Source organism: Nelumbo nucifera, chromosome 1, assembly GCF_055504915.1.
Source record: "Nelumbo nucifera cultivar China Antique chromosome 1, China Antique-T2T, whole genome shotgun sequence".
NCBI classification, from domain to species: domain Eukaryota; kingdom Viridiplantae; phylum Streptophyta; class Magnoliopsida; order Proteales; family Nelumbonaceae; genus Nelumbo; species Nelumbo nucifera.
This window is the reverse complement of record NC_142649.1, coordinates 156557566-156580317: the sequence shown is the minus strand read 5'-3', so window position 1 is coordinate 156580317 and position 22752 is coordinate 156557566. Positions and strand designations below refer to the sequence as shown.

Sequence of the window (22752 nt, the reverse complement as noted above, 5' to 3'; positions counted from 1 at the left end):
AATCTGATGGTGTACAATCTAGTAGCTCCCAGCTAGAAAGATAACTACAAGAAAACAGTCAGAGTACCTGAGGTGAGTACTCGGATGCCCAAGTCATCGAAGAATTTAAGAATGCTTGAAAGCGAGAGCACTTAAAGAGTAGAAGCAAAATTGCAAGTACTTTTTCTAATCAATGGAATGCCTTTATGTAGGCAAAGGTTGTCGTGGCCTTCACATAGCACGTCCAAGATCTCCGAGAGGATGTGGCTTACTGGCCCGCCTCACTCGGAGGCGGTTTCACACTCAGAGTTAGATTCCATGTAAAGCGACAAAACTTATTCAATTGCTTTCAAAGCAGGGGGGACAAGAGTTGACTCAGTTAGTAAGGAACGTGATCCCGAAAATTTCAAAGACGATAGTCCACGTGTAATGGAAGTCAGCCACCACATCATACAAATCACCAACTAGACCTCAATCAGATCGACGAAGGAAGGTCACCTCTTACGCTAACCTGATCCTGTCAAGGCATCCACAAATCGACCCTACCATGGTGGTATTAGGACAATTAAGACAGGTGAGGTGTGCTTTAAGTGTTTTTAAAATTATTGCCCATATGGCGTTGAGGCATCATGAGATAATTCCGGGGTGCCACGTATCACAATGTCACAGGAGGGCTAAATCACCCCTCATCAAAACCATATCTTTCCACCTCATCCAAATGTATCCAAAGCATATTGTGATACACAGCTACATCTAAACTAAGCAATACAATACATAATACCGATATTTTGAACATTGCTCAAATCGGTCAAGGTCTGATTCCCGAGTTGAACGATTTAACCGCCCAAGTCAGCAGTTTGTTAACCAAAGCAACATTTTTTGGAAAAAAATCTGATTTTGGTGAAAAACAGAACCAGTCGTCTGACCGGTTCCCAATTTTTCCAGTCCGACCATCCAGTCCGATCCGGTTTTGAAAAACATGTGTACCTATGTTGATGTTGTGTGTGTACATGGATGCACATTTGAAGTTTGTAAGGCTTAATCAACCAAGACCAATCCTCTCTTTATGTATTGAACACATGAGAATGGCAAGTTGAGAACATTTTCAACTTCAAGAGATTTGGATAGGAGAGTTTTGTAAACCGAATCCCTGTCTGGAGTCATGCCACCCACCCCAAAACCTCTGCATACGACAAGTGACGAGTTGCAGAGCCAAGGAACAGAAACAATGAAACCCAAGCCCGAGCCCTCCTTCCCACCATGATTACTTTCATTCCCAGCCAATACATCCTTGTATGCCCTGCAGACTCGTGAGACATACTTTCCCATGGGTAATATTTGGTCGAAAATGAAAGGAACACAACCATCAGAGCTCAAGATATCAGAATCCGAGTGAAGGTTCACCACGACAGTACCATGCTCAGGATGAAGCCTGTCCCTAAGAGAGTCAAGAAATGGGCCTTTTGGGTCCCAAAGCTTGTGGGGAAAGATGTCATCGCCATCATAAGCATCAATAAAGACTAGATCATAAATGTTACTTGTGTTCTGGATGAACTTCTCTGCATCTGCCTCGTAGAGGAAGAGCCTCTCGTGGATTCCTTTCCACAATACTTCATCTATAGGATTAGGTTCCAGGAGTGCACGTTCACCGGATGGCTTCACCACTGCAAATGCTGGGAAACCCATTGCTTGTATTGAAGCTGAGATAACAAGGGGATCAATTTCGACAATATGGACAGTTGCACCTGAAGAAAGCATGATTTTAGGATTCAGCTTCATTAATAGGGCAATAACATCAAAAGAAATGTGGCTAGACATTTATAAGATGGCATTTGGATGCATAACTGCATCGTCTAAAATATAGTCATCAGAGAAATGTTGGCAATAGAAATGTGGTCATTTTAGAATTTGAAGAAATTAGGTAATATTTGTTTGTAACTTTCCAGTGATGAATCATTTTATATGAATTTATGTTGCTATAAGAAACAAAATGGTCTTTTTTTAGTGAAACAAAATGAAGTGTTAATGCTTCTTTTTCATCACCTGACTTCAATATCTATGAACCCAGGAGATGGAGATATTCAGCTTGGATGCCAACCCTCTCACCTCTTTCAGAACAGAACATAATCCCCATGGCTCACTCAACAAAAGTGAAGCAAAATCATTCGTTCCACATGGTCCTCAAACAAACCCCAACTTTTATGCGTTGACAATAGAACACTGAAAGTGTATTGCAATAAATTCCAAAAGATTTTAAGACACCATTGACAAAGAGCCACAAGATAATGTGAAGACATTAAAATACTTCTCTGAACTAAATATGTCATGACAAGGTCCTCAAAAATTTGACTAAGGGCTTTCAACCAGATGACAATTAGAACTTAATGAGAAGTAAATTAAGTTCAATCTTCAAGTACATCAACCCCAGACCTGCTAATACAATATACAACATAAAAACCTGGACATATATTATTTTGTGAATGGAATTTAACATCCATCTACCAGTGATGTACAATTTCTTTCTTTCTTCCCTTTCCCTTTTTATTTTCTTATAGTTGGTCAGTTAAGTGAAAAATAAATTATAAATGAAACATATGATGCAATGCATAGCATAGCTTAGGTGGTATTTAATAAATAACAAATGTAAACCCTGATCCCAGAGACTTCACGCAGATCAAGATCAATCCTAACATGTGAATCATCAGGAAACTGTTCCAAGACAAGCTAAATAATCAGCAACTTATATTTCCAAATTTCCAGGTATTGACAACGAATATGCTGGAGTATAGTGTAGCAAAATATTAAAGGACTTCTGCCATGATAAAGAAAGTATCACATGGAAACCAGCCAAAGACAAGATTTCTACTTAGAAGCAAGTAGAAAAGGAATAAGAGAAGCATATCGTTACACTTGCACCATCCATGAACTTAATGTAAAATGACCAAAAGGACCAGCAGTAGCCAAATACATGAAACTAAAGAAAGGGAAAAAATAGCTATCTTGACTTATTTCTAGTATCATTTGAGTTACTAAAGGAGCCCAAACCATCACCATGCAATAAAATAACTGTTTGGCCAGTGTACCCCTCTGGTTAAAGTTTTTAAGGGGGTAGGGGCTTTATGGTATTCCACGCATACTCTTACATATTGGTTTGTTGCTTCTTTTCATGATCCTTTTTTTTTTTGCTTTTTTTGTATGCAGATGAGAAAAAAGGTTTTCTAGATGAGTTACCAAGATCTCTTCAGTAGGAATTCTTTCCTATTTCAGTTACCTGAGGGAATTTGTTACGACTGTCACCTGAGGATGATTAGACCATTTATCAGGAGTCAGGACTTCCTCTAAATAGCAAGAAAGTTCAGTGCCAAGTCCATTTGAACTGTATACCATGAGTTGGGTTTTTCATTTCTCCAACCAAGACCACCCTTGGATCTTAATTTTTAATTCCAGAAATTTCCTAAAAGGGCCTTCTTTTGCCATGTAGCCTGGGTGCCAACCTGAATCTGCTACATGAAGAGAGGATGATAAGGCAAATACACGGAACCCATTTGGGTCACCACCAAGCTGTCACATGGACATCAGTCAATCATCTAGATCTCTGCTTTCTGAATGACACCTAGCAAGCCTGTTTTTAAATTTAAATTAGCATATCTTTAGGTTTATTTCTTCCAGCTTTTTTTACATTTGCTGTACATCTTCCTTCCTTTTTATATTTGTTTTTATGTATGATCCATAGAACACATTTCATGAAATTATATAATAAGAAGTAACTTTTGCTGGTAGATACCAAGAGGTGCATACATAATGACAAACAAGACATCTCCTCACCTTGGATTTTAGTAGCTAAAAATAGAGGTAGACTTCCACCACCATGACCAATGCATAGAATATTCATATTTTTTTTGCCTTGAACTGCACTGGTGATATCATAATGGCAAGACAATAAGGTGGCCAATCCAACCGAAATCATGCTTTTCAGATCTGCAGAAGGGCACAATGTATCTCAAAATCTAGCACAAGATAACACAACATTGATGGTAATTATGAAATATTTCCGCTCATAGAAAGATGTTTGCATAAGCCATTAATAGATGCAGGCAGGATGAGAAATATACAGAGAAAATGTAAATAACAAAGATTGTAGACAGGACCAAATACATGTCATGCTTGACACAAAGTGAAAAACAATAAACTATCAAATTCTTGGCATGTCTAATGGTATGCATCTCTGCAAGACTGTTTGATCTGCTGTTTGCTCAACAACAGAGCCGCCACCTTGTGGATTTTATGGGAGGAGAGAAATGCTAGAACATTTCAAGAAAAGGAAAGAAGTCTTGCTGAAGTCAAGGAATGTATATTGACAAAGACAATCTCATGGCTGAAATCTTCACAATTGTTGGTAGATTTCTCCTTTGATGACTTAAAGAGAAATTGGGAAACAATGGCTTCTACAGTCTCCACTAAGAACAAATTACAAGTTGAATGGAAACCCCCACCGGATGGACTGGTAAAATTGAACTTTGATGGCAGCTGCAAAGGTAACCCAGGGCCATCTGGAGTTGGAGGAATTCTGAGAGATAAAGACAGCAATATGTTGTCTCTTTTCTCAGGACCAGTGGGTGAAGGTGATTCTATAAGGGCAGAGCTACTAGCAGCAGTACAAGGTATACAAATGGCTAGTCAATTAGGAGTGAACAATCTGTTAGTAGAAGGAGATTCCAAGGTAGTAGTGGGCTGTCTGAATAGCACAGACACAGTTTGTTGGGGCTACAGGGATCTGTTAAAGAAAGTTAAATGGATGACAAGAAATATGACTGTTAGGTTCCAGTGGGTTAGCAGATCAGCAAATGTAATGGCCGATTCTCTGGCCAAGCAAGGGGTGTCAAGGGGTGATCTGTTTTGGGCTGCTTTGTAATTTGTATCTAAGGTTTGGGCATGTTTAGTGTTTATGATTCAGTCCTTGGGGGAGGTAACATCTCGTGCCTCTTCCTAGGCTGCTTGTATTTCTGATATTTATTTCAATAAAATTACTCTTGTTTATCAAAAAAAACAACAGATCATATCATTGTGTCGTTTTCTTTCACCAACAAAGACTCTTTGATCTGTTGTTTGCTCAAAACAGTTTGCTCCATAATAATGAAACAACAAGTGGTTATCAAAGATCAAAGAAAATTCACTAATGCTGGCCAGAATCTAGAAATTTTATTAAAGAATGAGAACATTTCCAATGCTGATCCTAACCCAGCCCGCTTTAAGGTGCTCTTGGTCACTTCTTCGACAGACAGTTGAAAGATCAAATTGATGCTTCATTAGGAAAGAATAAGCAGTTATGACCATGTTGGGGCTTCATATGCAATCCATGTGGCAGAGCACTATTCAGTTTCTTCTCCCCCTCCGATCAATTTGGTGGAAGCTACTTGCAAAAAAGTTCAGCTCACATCTCAAAATGAAATGAAATGGATCATCAGAAAAAGTAAATAAAAAAAGAAGAATCATTATACACACCTTTTTATGAGTATAATAAAAAAATATATTAATGCATGTTTAAAGGTGTAGAAAAATGGCCTGAAGCCAGGCAGGAAACTTGGAAATATACAATATATATCCACTTCTTTCTAGAGACTAGCAAACTTTTAAGTTCTAAGGCATCTTAATTATCTGGGGGGAAAAGGTATCTTAAATTCCAGCATAGCAATATTCTACCACTACTGGCTAGTATAAAAGAATTCCAAGTTGGAATATGGCATAACTTTATCCTTTTACCAGTAAAAATAATCAACATTTTAAATTGCAAAAATGAAGTCCTATTTTGACCAGATTAGCACTAAAAGTAACAATTTTGATTGGTCATGGATATGTAACACTATATTTTGACAGTAAGTTAAATAATGTCCACCACATTCATAAAATTGACCTAAATTACTGAGTAGTAAACAATTTTATCTAACACAACTGAAGCCAAGGAATAGTAAAATTGACCCATGAAAATTCTCACAGTTACTCAAATTGCCTATGCCTCTTTTCTATTTCACAAGTCCTTTGTTGATGTAGCATGTGATTCAATGCCTTGGCTTCATCAGAAAGGCAGAAACTTCTTTTAAGTTTATAAAGCTTTTAAAGCATAGATGAAAAAGGTAATGTAGAATTCCTTGTTAGGGTTGTTGTTAATCCAAGATTTTCTTGCTGGGCTAATCTTAGGGAAGCTCATTCAATCCTCTTTCCATGGTTATCCTGCAATAAGCTACGTATAGAATGAACATAAAAAGAGGGAAGCAAATCAAAGAAGATAATTCTTGAATAGATATGCATATGCAAGCACCTGCACGCACACACACACATAAGGAAAAAAAAGCCTTAAAAATCAGATAATAAAACTGTTAGCATTTCCGTGGAGTGACTTCAAAGCAAAGTATTGACAAAAAGAAAGTGGAGGAATTTACATGGAACGGCCAAGCAACTTGCCTGCTGCATAAAATATACAGTGCCAGGGTCAGAGTTCCTATATGTAGCCATTAACTTAACTGTACTTTGGCGAGTAATGTCATTAAAGCGAAGTACACGCCATTGATAACCCAGTATCCTAAACTGCTCGTTGTGTTCATCTGGATGCATCATTGCATACCTTTTCTGAAGCCATTTCTCCATTGATGGCCAATGAACTGCACCCTGCAGCAAAATGTAACATAAGCTTTCATCAAAGTATGTAATTAAGACAATTGACCATGCTTCCAGTAACACAGTCCAGATGAATCCTGCAGGCTGAAATATACCAGTAAGTTCAAGTATATCCACAAGGGTAAGGGTAAAGCGACCAAGTGAGCAAGCAAATGAAAGAGATTAAAATAAGATCGATTCAATTAAACATGTAATGTGTGAAAAGTGTCGTTAATATTAGATCCACATCTGCATTCAAGCATTAAAAAGTTCGCAAAAATCACTTATAGATTAAACCTGTCAATCAGAACTTCTAGAATTAGTGTCAAAAAAGTTTACAGGCTATCAATTGAGATCGTAAAATCCATTTTTCATAAAATGTTTATCCTGCTAGTTAAATGCATTTCATATTTCAATTGGAATCTATCATCAATCTAGAGAGAAAGACACTGGAATCTGCTATACCATTCAAGACAACCCACGGTGCAATATGTTGATTGCTGACAAATAATGATCAACATTACCACAAATTCAAAAAAAAAAAAAGGCCAAGAAACTGACCGGTCTCGAAGAAGGATATGCAACAACAGATACAACGCCGTTTCCTTTGTCGGAAGTTGATCGAAGAATAGCATGCCCATCGGAATCCGTTCCCCACCATTCGGAAGAGTAAAACCAGTCCCCTTCGTCTTCGAGATTGCGTCGAGCCGCAGAGGAGTACCAACGGGTTTTACTTCTTAAGCTAAATCTCGCTATTCGCCACATTACAGAGACTCCAATCCCCAAATTCCCGCCAAACCATACGAATTCCAACCACGAAACTACTACTTGGAGCTCGCTTTCGCTCTCTTTCTTGTCTTTCTGGGGTCCAATTTCGTCACTTATTACTCACCGTCAGCTGAGCTCTTTAAGCGTAACGGATTAAATTACCAAACCCTAAACCCTAGTCATTTTACGGGCCTAGTAGTGGGAAAAAGAAGTGTTTGGGTACATGGATGACACGAGAAATGAGACTGATCAGATCAGCCTTGAGGGCTGACCGGCTAAGGCCTGAATTGCTGAATCTTCCATCTAAAGTAAGGGTTTGTTTGGCTACGGAAGTTTGAATTTCCTGACAAAATTGGTGGCCTCTTACAGCTGAATTGGCTGAACTTAATTGCTTATCAATTTGTTTTAATGAATAAAACAATTTTTGTGGTTTTACATACCAATTCTCCACAAGCAACCCTTTCTTAGAATTTCCTTCGCAGAACATATGCTACACCATCCCCAAGATAAGTCTCTGGGGACTTTGGTGGTGAGGAAAGAATCTCTAGGAAAGTATATAGCCTTAAGGTCCAGTTCCTCTGGATGCTCCAAGCTTGTCTAGCCAGGACTCTCCAATTGATTCAGTAAATCTTCTTCATGTGAGTAGAATCACCCTAATAAAACATTCTCTGAAGATTAGAAATATTATTACACACTGGTTTTGGTAAGAGGAACCAAGACATGTCATAAATAGGTAATGCTAATTGCTGAAGTCACAGACTGAACAAGGACCTCCTTACCAGTAGGAGAGAAGGTTTGATTCTTCCACCTTGAACTCTTTTTTCTACCCTTTCAGTGATAAAGCCAAAGGTGTTCTGCTTTGACATTTGGATTTCCGAGGGGAGCCCAAGGTAGAAGCTTGGGTGGTTGACCCTTTTCATACCCAAGCATCTAGCAATCAATCTTTGGAATCCCACAAGGGTGTTCTTACTAAAAAAAAAACTTTAGATTTATACAAATTAATCTTCTAGCCATAAACCTTTTCATAGAAATCAAGAGAAGTTAGAATTTCATTTGCTTCATCCAAATTTTCTTTAGAGAGAAGAGAGTTGTCATCAGCAAAAAAAAAAGGTGGGTAATAACAGAGACTATGTGATTCACTTTCAGACCTAAAATAGCTTTAGTGCTTGCTTTTGAAGTTAGGGTAGCTGAAAGAGTCTCATTAACTAGCAAAAGTAAATAAAGAGACAAGGATCGCCTTGCCTCAAGCCCCTCGAAGGATGGATAATACACCCAGGATAACCATTAAGAAGCACTTTGTAAGACATTGTACTAACACATTGCATAAGCCAATTCCTCCAAACACGGCCATACCCCATTTTAAGCATGACCTTATCCAAAATAAAAAAAAAAAAAAAAGATCCACTAAACTCTATCATAGGCTTTCATCATATCCAACTTCAGAGCCATGAATCTACCTTTGTATTTGGATTTGTTTTTCATGAAATAAAGAAGTTCATTGGCTAGGAGGATGTTGTATGAGATCTGTCTATTTAAGATGAAGGCACTTTGGTTGATCAGGCTTATCAAGTTGTCCATTACTTATTTTAATCTGTTAGCCAAGACTTTGGATATGGTTTTATAAGGGGCAATGCAGAGGCTAATTGGCTTGAAATGAGAGACTAGTTCCAAATTGTTTACCTTAGAATTGAAGAATTCATAGACTAGTTTCAACATTCTCCTTAGAATTGAAGAATTCATAGACTGCCTCCAAGACATCATTCCCTACAATTTTTCAATATTTTTGGAAAAAAGGTTTGGTAACCCATATAGTCCGAGAGCTTTGGAGGGAGCCATTTGATTCAGGGTTGTTACAATTTCAATATTTGTAACTAGTTGCTCAAGGAATAAGCTTTCTTTCTCAATGAGATGAGAGGTAATGTTGTTGAGAATTTGGTCTACATCCCTGGAGCCAGAAGTAGTGAAGAGATTACTAAAGAAACCATGCAAATACTGCACAATGCTATCCTGATCTCTAAGCCAACAACCATTTTCATCTTTTATACCATGGATGAAATTTCTCCGTCTCCTTTAAATTGTAGAGGCATGAAAGAATTTTATGCTATCGTTACCCCATTGGAGCCAATTGATTCTAAATTTTTGCTTTTAAAAATTCTCTTCTTTTTTTAGTTTATCATGGAGGCACTTCTCCAAGGATCTTATATATAGTCTCATCATCAACTCTTACAACAATATCATTTTGAGCTTTTTTTTTTCTTTTGATTCATCTGTCAAAGCCTAAAAAACAAAAACAAAAAACAAAGCACAGAAACCAAAAGACTCAAACCAAAATTAAACGATGGGTGACTAAACTCTCTAGGAGGTATAAGAAATTCTCTATACCAAATCTTAGTGCTCCAAGCTATATTAGTCATAAAATCGGCACATCTGTTGGAATGTGAAGCATCTTCTGCAATTTTAACATTATGGGAAATGTTTTCAATGACATTTTTATTTCAATCCTTGTTGTTGGTTCTAGATTTTTTTTTTTTTCCAGCTTGCTTGTACATTATAGAGCCTTCATGAAAAAGGCTCCAAGCTGAACCCACTACAGATTCACAACAAGAATGAGAGCACCAAGCCTCTTCAAACCAAAATGGCCTAGGTCTCAAGACTCTTTGGCAGTCCAAACCCAATAGGATAGGGTTGTGGTTAGATTTGGATTTGGCTACGTGAGTAAGAGAGACATTTTCAAACCACTTCCTATATAAATCTTTGCTTTAAGTTGACTTCATTGTTCTTTTATCTCTAAGTAGTGTACGAGCATGTGCTTTCTTTTCTTTTCTTTTCTTTTTTTTTCTTTTTACTCCAAAAGCCAAAAAAAATAAAAAACTGAGTGTGTGCTAAGTGCAAAAAAAACATTAACCAATATGATATATGGGATTTGGATTTAACTTTTATAATTTACATAGAACCCAATACAAGTAGATAACTAATTATTTTACATAAATCACTTCTTATATTAGTCTTTATTTTAAGTTGCTTTCATTATATTTTTCTTTAAAGTATAATGTAAAAGCACATGCTATGCACAATTACAACATTAACTATATATGATATATGGGATTTGGATTTGAATTTTATGACCTATACAAAATCCAATGCAACTATCTGCTTTATATAGATGGTTGGGATGCATGATGTTGGAATGGAATAATGAGTAATTGGTATAATGGTAACATCTAAGGCCGGCAAATTTGAGAATGCGAGTTCTAATCTAAGGCCAAGTTTGAGAGTGCATATTCTAAAAATAAGTGCTTAGAAACAAGTGCTTATTAGAATAAGCACTTATTTGTAATTGGCACCCAACATTTTCAATTGCTTATTTTAAAAAATAAGCACTTATTTCATAATAGGTGTTTGGTAGTCTATATCTTTAATAAGCACTTATTCATTTTAAAAGACAACTTTAACCCTCGTTTTAAGAATGCCACAACACAAAGGGCAAAATCATATAGATTGGGTTGACAGTCATAAGAAAAAAATAATGGTGATCGACACCATGTGTAGTACTCAATTTTGAAAACGAAAAAAATAAACTTAGAGAGGACTTCACCTACCTGGACGTAGATACAACTTCGAGCTTAGAAAACCCCAACCTTGGTATTCACGGAGAAAAAAACATCTGGTTTGGTTTGAAGAAGAAAACAAAAAATAAAAAATGAGAACAAAAACACTTACATGGTTAATCAGCTGAGGAGGAGAAAATGAAAATAGAGGATAACTTAACCAACCTGGCCGTAGGAACTATAGGGATGTCAATGGGTCGGGTTAAATGGTAGAGCCGGCTTGACCCAACTCTATACGATTGGGTTAAGGTCAAACATATTCGGCTTTAGGGTTGGGTTAGGGTTTTGGTTGACCCGCTTGTCGGGTCATGATACCTTACATGTATACAAAGTATTCTTGCAACTTTGGACTTCTATCTCTATAGCCTTAAAGAGTTAAAGTTTAAGGTTTATTTACACGTTAATTTTGGTGTTCTTTGTATTTTAGGAAAATGACACCTTAAAATCTATAAAACAATTTCCTAGTTTAAATTAATGGATTTTAGGTCTTCAAAATGTGTTAAGAATGTACAGTTGAAATGCTACAATTTGGGTCGGGCTGGTATTGGGTTAAGCCCTATAGGGTTGGGTCAAGTTCAGAAATTATGCATTTTTTAGCCGGGTCAGATCGGGTTTGGGTTGGGCCATTGGAGGGTCGAGTTAGGGTTGAGACAAACCCGTGCCAAACCCAACCCATTGACATCCCTAGGAACCAAGATTCAAAATATCGATACGCCCGATTCATCGATAAGGACATATCGGGCAAATCGATACTATTTTTTTTGCTTATTTTTATTTTTTTTTAAACTAGTTCAGGGGGGCCGGTTTAGGTTCCTCCACCCCTGAACCAATCAAATCCCCGATACACCCACTATAGGGGCGAATTAATGGGGTCCCAAAACGATACTTATCGACCGGTACGTATCAATACTTTGAACCTTGCTAGGAACCTATGGTTTGAGATGTAGTTCTGCCGCTAGTGTTTGGAGAAGACAATGGAAAAGAAACTATCGAAGAGGCAAACCCTATATTTTTAGTTGACAGAAAGGCATAAGTAGTATTTTTAAATCTAATCGAAGAGTATCTTGGAATCAAAATTTTGAATAAGTGCTTATTGTATAAGCACTTTAAAAAAGTTGGAATTTTGGGCTTCTTTAATAAGTACTTATTTTTAAAATAAACACTTATTTTGGGCTTATTTCCCATACACCAATAAGTGCTTATTGGTGTGATCTTGGCCCAAAATAAGTGCTCGTTGAAATAATCGCTTATGCACTCCAAAACTTGGCCTAAGAATGAACATCCATTGGTTATCACTTTCATATGATATTGATTGGTTGGTTATAAATTTTTATGGTGTATATCTTTCTAGTATCATAGTTTGACCCTCTATTAATAAGGTTATTGCAATTGATATATATATATATATTATATTAGACATATATGTTTTTGAGTTTAATTAAATTGTTTATGCATTAACTTGAGTTCTTGTTTTTGTTTACAAAGACAAATGCATATACATTGCCAAACACCCCCCAAGTTAACTTAAGTTTTGGGTTTCTAGCTCCCATTACAAATTATAATTGTGAAATTTATCGTCTACCCCTCATAAATTTTCATTGGTTTTCTAAATGTATTGTCCCAAACCCCCAATTAAATTGTGATGGATTCCCCTTGGCACTGTTCCTAAATGTACGAACCCATCAAGATTCATGAAGTGGACTAAACAATAAATTTGGCAATATAATTATTTCATATTTTTAATAAATAATTAGGGGTGTAAATAGATCGAAATTGAATCAAATAAGGCAATATCTGAATCTGATTATAAAATTTGATATTCAAATTCAATTTGATTAAATATTTGAATATTCGATTTGATTGATTTATTATTTTAAATAATTAATAAATATATAAAATAAAAATTTTAATTATAAAATATTTAAATATTTTTATATTATATATAAAAATTAAGTAATCGATCAAATTTAAATACTTATCAAATCAAATCAGGTCATATTCGAATTCGATTTGATTATTTAAATGGTATGAATAGAATATTCAAATTCGATCCATTATGATATTCAATTATATCAAATTATCGAATTCAAAATTAAATTTTCAAATACCATTGACACCCCTATATATAATAATACAATTTATATTAATGAACTCATTTGCATTTGGGTTGTGAGTGTCGGTGCGTGCACATTATAGGGTGGCCCGTCAATGGAAGGGATCAAATAATAAGTCTAATTCTTGAATAATTTGATCATACAAAAGGTGGCCCATCAATTGAACGGTCATGATTAATGATTTCTCATTTCCCCTTTCTTTTCGTTTCCCGAAGGAAAAAACATGATCAATTACTCCAGGCAATACTCCACATCATGCACACGTATATTTTCTATTAAATATAGAAATTACAATATCTAGAAAAGGAAAAGATGAATATAAATATGAATCAAAAGTATTCAAGCCATCCCTTAACACAAAACCATGGGCGCTCTAATAACTTACCATCTCGTAGGCTTTTCATCAAATTCTGTTATATTCAATTCAACCAGTTTTCTATCAGTTTCAACTGATGCACATAATTAGAATTCTGGCTCCTGATGGAAAGAATCAAGTGTTCCAATTCTCTGTCTCTGCCTACTAATTTATTCCATTAAATAAAAAATTTCTTATGGCGATCCACTTAAACAACAACTAAACGTACAATCTAGTCGATTTATATAAGAGTATGTCTGTATTTTAATAAATTAAAAATTATGAATTGCATGCGTGAAAATGATAGCAATTCATATTATTTTCAAAATAAAATTAGCATAAATTATGATAACTTATTATTATTATTCAAAACAATATAACTAAATACATTCTGTGAGCGCCTACTGTGTCTAACAGTTGAAACAGGGCCATTCCCATGCCGCGCTTGGGGCCCACCAATTTAATAGAGTCAACTGAGACCTACATTTTTGGTAGCACAGTTTGAGTATTAGCCATTATAAATGTGAGAAGGAAGCCACATCAGAGACCAAGGACCCATGGGACCCACAAGTTGCCACATGGCCCACATCCAAAGGTACTATTTGAGTGGGACCCACAAGTCAATATAGATCCAACAAATGCAAATTGGCTGGGTAGTGGGACCAAAATATCTTATCGGGTGTGATTCTAGAATCATGGAATATGTTGGGCATTCATCTGAGCATTTCATCCAAGGTTTTGCCTCATGTGGGACGGTGGGACCCATCCCGTGATGGGTCCTCAGTCCTGATCTTCCGAGTCTCAAGCTTGTGAGATGTGTGGCACGTATGGAGGGGTCAGACCAGACCTAACAAGTGGTCGGTCCTGTGGTCCAGACCGGCATGTTGATGGTCAAAGCATGTTGTCGACAGGGTCTATTGAATGGTGGGCCCTGATCAATTTTGGTAAAACACGTGTGATCCGTGTTCAAATATTTGGGCTCAACTACCGTCTCCAGAAATGAAGAGGAAGCGACACACTACGACAGGGATCCCAAAGAAAGCCGTTACAAATTTGGACTCTTTTGAAACTAAACGGTTCACAGTCCACGTGGCCCCAAGCTGCCGAAAGTTCTCTCATGTGGGCCCATTACTTTTAAGTGACAATAGATGCAATTCAAAATGGGGGCCCATTCCTATTGTCATGATCTCCTACAGCTCTGCTCCTCTGCTTCGTTTTCAAGTCAAGAAAGTATCGATTGCCTCCTCCAATTCTCCTTCTGGATTGCACCCAGGGACGTTTCTTTTGTTTGACTCCTCTCAGGTCTCAGGTCTCTAGGTCTCAGCACCACCACGCCTTCTTACTATATTGACTCTTGTTCACGGTGTTTTCGCGTACCATCTCGTCTCGCTGCTTCCAGGGCCGAGGGAAACAGAACAAGTGAGTTATCACCTGGATTTCTTCTAATTTTCACTTCTATTTTCTAGTTCGATTCTATTTGTTTTCAGTTGGGTCGTTGGTTTTTTACACAACCATGTCTTTTTCTGATCTGGTTTTTTGCTGGTTTTTCGAATTTTGAAGTGTATCCAAAGGTGAAGGTGAGGAATTCAGAACAAGAGAAAAAACTGATCGAACAAGAGGAGAGAAGTTTGTTGCTTTTGAAGGTTTTGGAATCCCTCTCTTTACAGGAAAATCCCAGTGTTCCTTCCATCATCAATTCAGGTATTTGCTCATCATGGAATTTTGGAGTTCGATTCTTCCCCCACCCACCCACCCTCGGTTAGAGTGACCAAATTGACTTGTGAGTTTTGAATATTGGGATATCTGTATATTTCCAATTTAATACTTTAAAAAAAATTCTAATTACTGGAAAGCAGGTTTCATCCCATGCTCTTGGAAAAATTGGAGGGTTTTGTTTCTTTCATTCGTTTTTCTTCTTCTTTTTCCTTTTTTCCCCATTTTAGAGGGGGTTTCTTTTGGTGAGCTGTTGATATATCTCTCTCTAAAAGAATATATTGACTTGGCCATTTTCTTAGCGTTAATGACGAGCGGTCCACATGCTACACATTGTGTTCATATTATTAACTTGCATGATTACATGTCTGAAGATGATAATCAATTATCTTCCAGAAGTAGGAACCTTTGTTAATTTCCGTAGAGTTAACAATACATGTAATATTTCCGAAATTGATTTGATACGCATATATTTCCTCACTTCAATTAAGTTATGTCTGAGTGATAAGAAGAATTATCTCAAACCAAAAGAACATGTGAAATAAGAAGAATCATCTTCACTCTTCAGTAATGATTAAAGACAGATGAATTCCTAACATCTGGATATCTTGCACATCTCCAAAATAGTCGACAAGAAACACTTTTTATTGGAAATATCATTAAGATACAACCTCGATTTTGTGGGCATGAGGAGACAGCTTCCAATGCCATACCTTCATAGTTGTTGTTCAGTTAAATTCTTGCAGATTGATTTGGATTATGGCATGCTCATGTTTTAAGAAGGCCCTCAACAACCCTTGAAACTTTGGGGAGGAAAAAAACAACAGGCTCTCATCCGGCTTTGGTCTCATATTGATTACAACTACAAACATCAAATGCTTGTAGCCAGGGTCGTTCTGGATTGCACCCAGGATCGTTTTCAAGCAGCCATTCCATAATTAAAGACTCATCAGCCACAATTCTCCTTATGTTTCTGCTTTATTTCCTTCAGAAATTCTTCTTTTTTCTCTCTCATTGTAGCCGAGCACATTGCAAGTGGAACTGAAATCCAGAAAATTTTTGCCATATTGCAGGCCACTTTGGGAAAAAAAAGAAAAGGGGGAAAACCTTCTTTAGATTAATTAGGTCATCATGCTGATCCCATATGGTTGGGATAAGGCTGATGATGATGACAATTAATTAGATCATCATTCTTGGATTTTCTAAACAACCCTGCAAAGAATTTCCACAGAAATTCTGCTTGTCTACAATTATTAAGTGTATAACTTGATTCCTTGTACTCCCCCCACATAACACATTGGCTTGCTAAATGGAAACCCCTGTTTTTTAAATGATCCACTGTGAGAACACTACCCAAGGACAGAAACCACATGAAAGCTTCTCTCAGAAAAATAGGATTCCCCACACACCAATATCGGTTTCCTCAACTTCTAACCATGCATAAAATGACTCTACAGTAAACACACCATTAGCACTGTGCTTCCACCATCTAGCATCTGGCGAAGATGTCAATTATTTCTGATGCTTGGTGATATTTCACCATAAATAGAAACCCCTACCATAGACAATGCCATTTATGGTAACATGGTAATATTTGATTTTATTTTTCAATGAGAATAAGCTTTTAGAGTATTGGTGACATTTTTTGCTATCATTATATGCAAATTCCAATTAAGAGGGTCATCTTCAGTATGCATCATATTCTTTACCAGATAGCTTAGATCAAGATTTCCTGATGCTCTCATCCTATTAAGTGATTTTTTACATCATATTCTTCACTACATTACCATATATTTCCAGTATTGTTTGTCTCTTTCATGTTGAAAATGCTTGCATGGTTCCATTTTCCATTGCCTTTCAGTTTAATAAAAGGTCATTACCCAATGTTGGTGCCAGCTATGATTAATCAAAAAAAAAACAAAAAACAAAAAAATGTTGGTGTCAGCCACCTGGGGTCTTTCAAGGGGTAGACTATGGTCCTAACAATTGGCTTTTTTCTTGGCACAATGTGGTCACCCTCAGACTCAAACCCACGCTCACACTTGCCAACGTGAGATTTATCATGCTAGTAATAAAGAAAGGATGAGATGAGATGATATGCAGGGAGTAATTGCCATATTCATTAGCTATAAAAAATAATATACAATCAATTATGTAAAGTTTACAAACATATAAAAAATGGGTCTGGCTATGACACTGCAATCTAACCAGAATAGCAAAAATGGGTTTATTTCCAGTATTTTTCCTTTTATTTTTATTTTGTTGGTGGGGATGATCAGGGGGTGGATTAATTGGATGTGTGCATGAACTCATCTTGAGGACCATTTGATCCACCATTTCAGATATCATTCAAGGCCCACATTTCCAGTGCTTCCAATACTAGAATGAAGCTTTTCCAATTCTATTTTACTATTTACCTTAGTTTTAAGTGCTTAGAGTGGTAGTAACCTTGTGTAATTTTTTTAACTATATGCACCTTACTTACAGGGAAAGACTCTGGAAATGATTTGCCAACGTTAATTGCAAAAATCCCTAAGTCTTACATCCCAAAGTCAGCTACAGCATCAATTTCAGCATCCAAAGGTATCATTTTTCTTCAATGTAGCTTTGAGCAAAACAAATATCATTTTGTTCTATATTTGCATAGATATGTTGTGATATCATAATATATTTTCTTTTTTTTTTTAAGAAAAATCCCCTGCTAATGTCATTCCAATTTTACATCTTGATTGGCAGAGGAACATAAAGACATGAAAGGGATTGAAGAGGATAAACCCAATATAAGAGCTAGTGCAGTTCCACGTCCCCGTGCTGTCTTGTCTAGTCCTGGTATCTCTCTTTACTTTCCCACTGTTTTTCTTATTGCAAATGCTTGTAACCCTTTAAGTATGAATGACCCTTTCTATTACTAAATTATTTTCTTAATTATAAATATCCAAATGAAATACTCCCCAATATACATCTAGTGTTGGGTATATGAATTAGCACCTTAGCCTGAATAGATTGGTGAAGTGATACCAGTTTGAATTCAAATCAGCCCCCCACAACGTCCCACAGCACATCCCCGCCGTGTATTGGAAACATCTCCCGATGATAATACCCAGAATGATGATGTCATTATCGGGAGATGTTCCTAATACACTGCGGGGATGTGCTGTGGGACATTGTGGGGGGCTGATTTGGTCTCTACCAGTTCCAAATGACTGAGATTGACCTGGAATCAATAGAACCAACCAAACTTGAAGGCTTGATTAAGTCCATCTTTAGATAGAAAATGTTAGATGAATCTCAAATGCTGATTGAAATAATTGATGACAAACCATCCCAAATTCCCAATAGAACATATCTAAGCAGTGCTAATAGAGACTTGTTTTATGCTTTTTTACTGTTTTCTTACCATGAGTTGCTACAAATCTACCAATTGAGATTGCAACACCATTTCTCATTGCATTGCATTCCTTTTATTCAAGCGTATCACACTTTTATCTGTTGATTTATTTGCATAAATCAACACAAGAGAGGTTCTCACATAATAGAATGGCATTCCTTTAAGTTTAATAAATTTTAGTTTGCAAAAACTGTTAATTCCTTCAATATGGCTGGTGATTGTGTTCATTTCATTATCTAATTTGGAATAGTTAAGGTTGCTAATCTGTTATATTTCCTTCATCGGGTTCAGATAATGATGGGATGATTGGCCATAGAAACCGGTTACCCAGTGAGAGGACATCAATTTTGAAAAGGCATAATTTGGGACAAGATGCATCTCCCCAAAGTAATTTCAGGTGCATTAGATCAGCAAGTCCCATAAGCACAAGAAGAGGAACCAAGGAAACTACTGATAATATGGTCAAAACAGAAAGTCCTGCAAATGTGAGAAGAGGGGCCAAGGAGGCTACCATAAACAATGTTAAAGTGGACAGTAGCATGATCACAAGAAGAGGGTCCAAAGAGGCTACTGATGCTAAGAACCATTTTAGTGGAAAGAAGGGTCCAGAGCCAACAATTCCAAAGCAGAATGGGTATCTTCGAAAAGGAAAACCAAGCTCCATTGGAACTTAAGTAATCAATTTTGCAGTTGGACTAGACCTCTTAAGGAACTCATAGTCTATTTCAAAGCTCTTCATTGTGATTATAAGCCATGTTTCGGTCACTTTCACTTCCACATGTATGTGTTTTTATCTCTGTAAATGGCTTCCCGAGATAGGTTGATCCAGTTGTATGTATTTTCTTAACCAACAAGAACCAGATTAGAAAGCCATCTATATGCCATAATTTTTCCCTTGATTTCACCAATGTATGTAGCTATCCATTTCCTTTTCCATCTGAGACCATCAATTTTGGTAGAAAGAAAAGAGGAGCAATTGAATGCATGATAAATTTCATAAAATTCTTCTGATGATACTGCAAGGGAATGTGATTATCCTGAAATTTTTAGTTAAGAACCCATTTTTTTTATGATTATATATTTCTGATCAACACTTCAACCTTCACAATTCTGCATGCGGCCAGTTCGCACATCCCAATCACAAAGACTGATACCGACTTTCACAGCATAACAACTGTCAAGCTGTTTTACCTCCTGGTCTTGTAAAACTTGGAATTGGGACTATATTACCCGGCTAAACTAAATATGCAACTCACTCCTTGATGTAAGAAAAATTAGACATTTTCACTTTCACAGTTTCATCTTCTTTTCCATTTCTTTTCATCTAAATCAAAGAGATTTGGGGGGAAATTCCTTGCGAGATTTCCCTGCCAACTTTCTTTTTCTCTCTCATTTTCCATCAAACCAAGCAAATCTATAAGGACACTGCAATTGGGTTTACAAGATTTTTCGGATTAAACAGTTGTTTTCCTGAAAGTAAAAACAGAATTGGTACAAGGATACACGGGTTCCTAGCCTCCATGAAATGATGATAAAGTTGTTCCCTGTTTTGACAATCACGGTTCCATTTTGTAGATAGAAGATTTGAAACCGTAACTCTTTTTCACAGGCTACAACCATGACCATGCACCATCCACCTGAATCTGTGAAACACCAAAAGGGACGGAGTCAGAAATAGGGGGGCCAAAAACTAAAGTGGATGGGGATGGGGATGGGGGAAATTTACATGAAAGTGCACCTCACTTGCAATGCACGACCTAAAACATAAAATTTCAATCTGTAAAAAATTATTATGTGTTTGGATCACTAAACGCCTACTCATTGGGGGAAATGTTAAAATAAAACTTAATTAAACGATTGGCATGCACATAAGTCAATACTTACTTTTGCAAGTCTCTATGCATACAGATCCCATAACGAGGAAGATGTTGAAATAACACCTATATAAGTTTGTTTATTCAATAAATGCCCATGATTCCAAACACCAAATTAATTATACTTTCCCTGTATTACCACCAAAACTTCGATTTTTCAACTCAAACTAGTACCGCGGATCCTCCTTGGAGGATGCATAGGAAAGGATCAATTATAAGGCCAAGGATGCCCCCTCTTAATCACGTTGAACGATTTCAATTCAAATAACTTACAGCTTATGTCAGTCAACCTCAGATTCAAGCCTGTAAAAATAAACCACCTAAAAACTTATGTTAACCCTGTAGATAGCAGAGGTCGTCAAACGTAGACAGCCAATTTTTTCTCCCCAAAGAACAGCCCTGCTGTCCACATGACATCAAAAGTCAAAACAAGGTTGTGCGGTTGTGCCGTTGAGATCAGATTTGCAAATTGCAACCCAAGGGCTAGAGTGAGGGTGATGAAGCAAACACGAGACCCTTTCAGTCTACTGGATCACCCTATCTGGTTTCCAAAATGATTCACGAACTTGTGTATATCGTAGTGTAATAACCCTCTTTAGTATTGCACCCATGGAAACAATAATATACCTTAAACAAGAATAGGATAATAACTAGAAGCAAAATAGGTGATAAAAGAGATCAAATAAAACATTATTTTCCCATAGATTGGTTCTGACTGCAAAAGAACTTTGCATTGTACGTCTTTCGTACAATACTTCCCTAATTAAGGTCGTGTACAGCACCGTGTAAATCTCGTGGATGGACCATTTCAGTCTATGCCACGGGACAAACACGGTGTTCGACTGGTCATGAACAGGACCAGTCCACACTATATCATAGACCAGCCCTGTCCGCACCCCAATTTCTCAACCATGACAATTTCACGTGGTTTGTTTTGTTCCACGATTTAAGTTTGATCCCATGCCTCACACTCCCCCAAAACCCTACTCTGTTTATCATTTTACCATTGGAAGTCGCCACCGGCAGCTGAAGATCTCTACCTCTCTCCTCCCCCGAAGCTCTCCTCCAACAAAGCTCTCCACCACTTAAGCACTCCTCCGCTACAGCTCTCCTCTATCGCAGCTCTCCTATGCCGCATCTCTCCTCTACTATAGCTCTCCACCGCCGGTATGTTGAATTTTCTCAGTTGTTAGCAACTAAGATCTTATTGTCATTAGTTACACAGTATACTCCAAAAACAAGTAGATTACTGTTTTTTTGTATGGTTAAACTTCAATAGTATGATAATTTGGTTTGAATGGTTCAAACCCATTAGTTAAAAAGATTACAGAATGAGATCCTATTGCCATTTTTCTAAACAATGGTTCTAAAATGAGCTTAAAATAACATTATTTTAATATTCTTGTCAATAAAATGTTAATTATTTTACTTAATTTTAATGTTTTTATCAATAAAATAATATTTTTAACTTTTTAAATTATTTTACTATTATTTTTATAAAAAATAATATTTATTGGTTAATAATTCATTGATGCATTTTTCAATATATTTATCACATAAAATGCAAAAATTAACTATTTATGATTAATTGTATATATCATTCATAAAATGTATATGAGATACATTGAATCAAAAAGTGTGGTATGGACCCACCCACACCACGCATACAAAATGCCACTATGCGTGTGGACTGGTACAGTCCACAATTCAGAACAGTTGTGGATTGTGGTGTGGTATGGATTGGTCCCTGCCACAAGGTGTGGTGTGAACTAGACCAGTCCACACCCACCAATTTATCACCCACACTACAGAACACCCTCCAAACCATAAGTTTCCTAGTTCCTAGGCAAAGCTGAACTGAGTCAATTACAACCTTGGGTCTGCCCATAAGTCTACTGAATCAATGTATCACATTATAAAAAGCTGCAACTTATACATTATTAACAACTGAGTGTAACCACTTGAGGACAATAAAAGATGAAAAAGAGGTCCTCATGAAAACGGAATATTCCACAAAATAACCCGTGTCAAATTGTACTGGCTCCTCTGCCAATGATCAACTGGCTGCTGCAGCACCTTTCTTCCTTGGAGTTGCTTCAGTTCCTATATAGATGCGTGAACGATCTTTAAAATACAAGCACAGCAAACCAAAAATAAAAAAGGTAGAATAAACATGAACCATAAGATGATCATTTCTTGTGACAATGGGAGATAATCAGATCATACATTCTCTGAAGTTGCTTCTGAATCTTTGAGACACACATGACAAAGATACCTCATCCTTCCTGTGCCAGTCGTCTTT

General features: G+C 36.8%; 2 protein-coding genes across 7 annotated transcripts; one reads left to right on the top strand and one right to left on the bottom strand.

Annotated features, from left to right (window-relative positions):
• Nucleotides 1-55: 55 nt before the first annotated feature.
• Nucleotides 56-7637, bottom strand: LOC104602771 (S-adenosyl-L-methionine-dependent methyltransferases superfamily protein). 6 transcript variants are annotated; one of them, XM_088894862.1, is made up of 5 exons: nt 7192-7637; nt 6599-6635; nt 6417-6441; nt 3805-3957; nt 56-1724 (listed from the first exon to the last, which is right to left on the bottom strand). In XM_088894862.1, exons 1-5 carry the CDS (start codon nt 7269-7271, stop codon nt 1018-1020), a joined length of 1002 nt encoding a protein of 333 aa, XP_088750988.1. In that variant the 5' UTR covers nt 7272-7637; the 3' UTR covers nt 56-1017. The 6 variants fall into 6 exon arrangements, with proteins under 6 accessions (XP_088750988.1, XP_088750989.1, XP_088750987.1 ...); XM_088894861.1 differs by having other exon boundaries at nt 63-1724; nt 6599-6642; nt 7192-7636; XM_088894863.1 differs by lacking the exon at nt 6417-6441 and having other exon boundaries at nt 60-1724; nt 6599-6642; nt 7192-7636.
• Nucleotides 7638-14671: 7034 nt separating this feature from the next.
• On the top strand, nt 14672-19510 carry LOC104602770 (uncharacterized). Its single transcript, XM_010266574.3, has 5 exons — nt 14672-14894; nt 15036-15176; nt 17676-17771; nt 17925-18017; nt 18868-19510. Coding segments are annotated over exons 1-5 (714 nt in total). The 5' UTR covers nt 14672-14893; the 3' UTR covers nt 19251-19510.
• The last annotated feature ends 3242 nt before the right edge of the window (nt 19511-22752 follow it).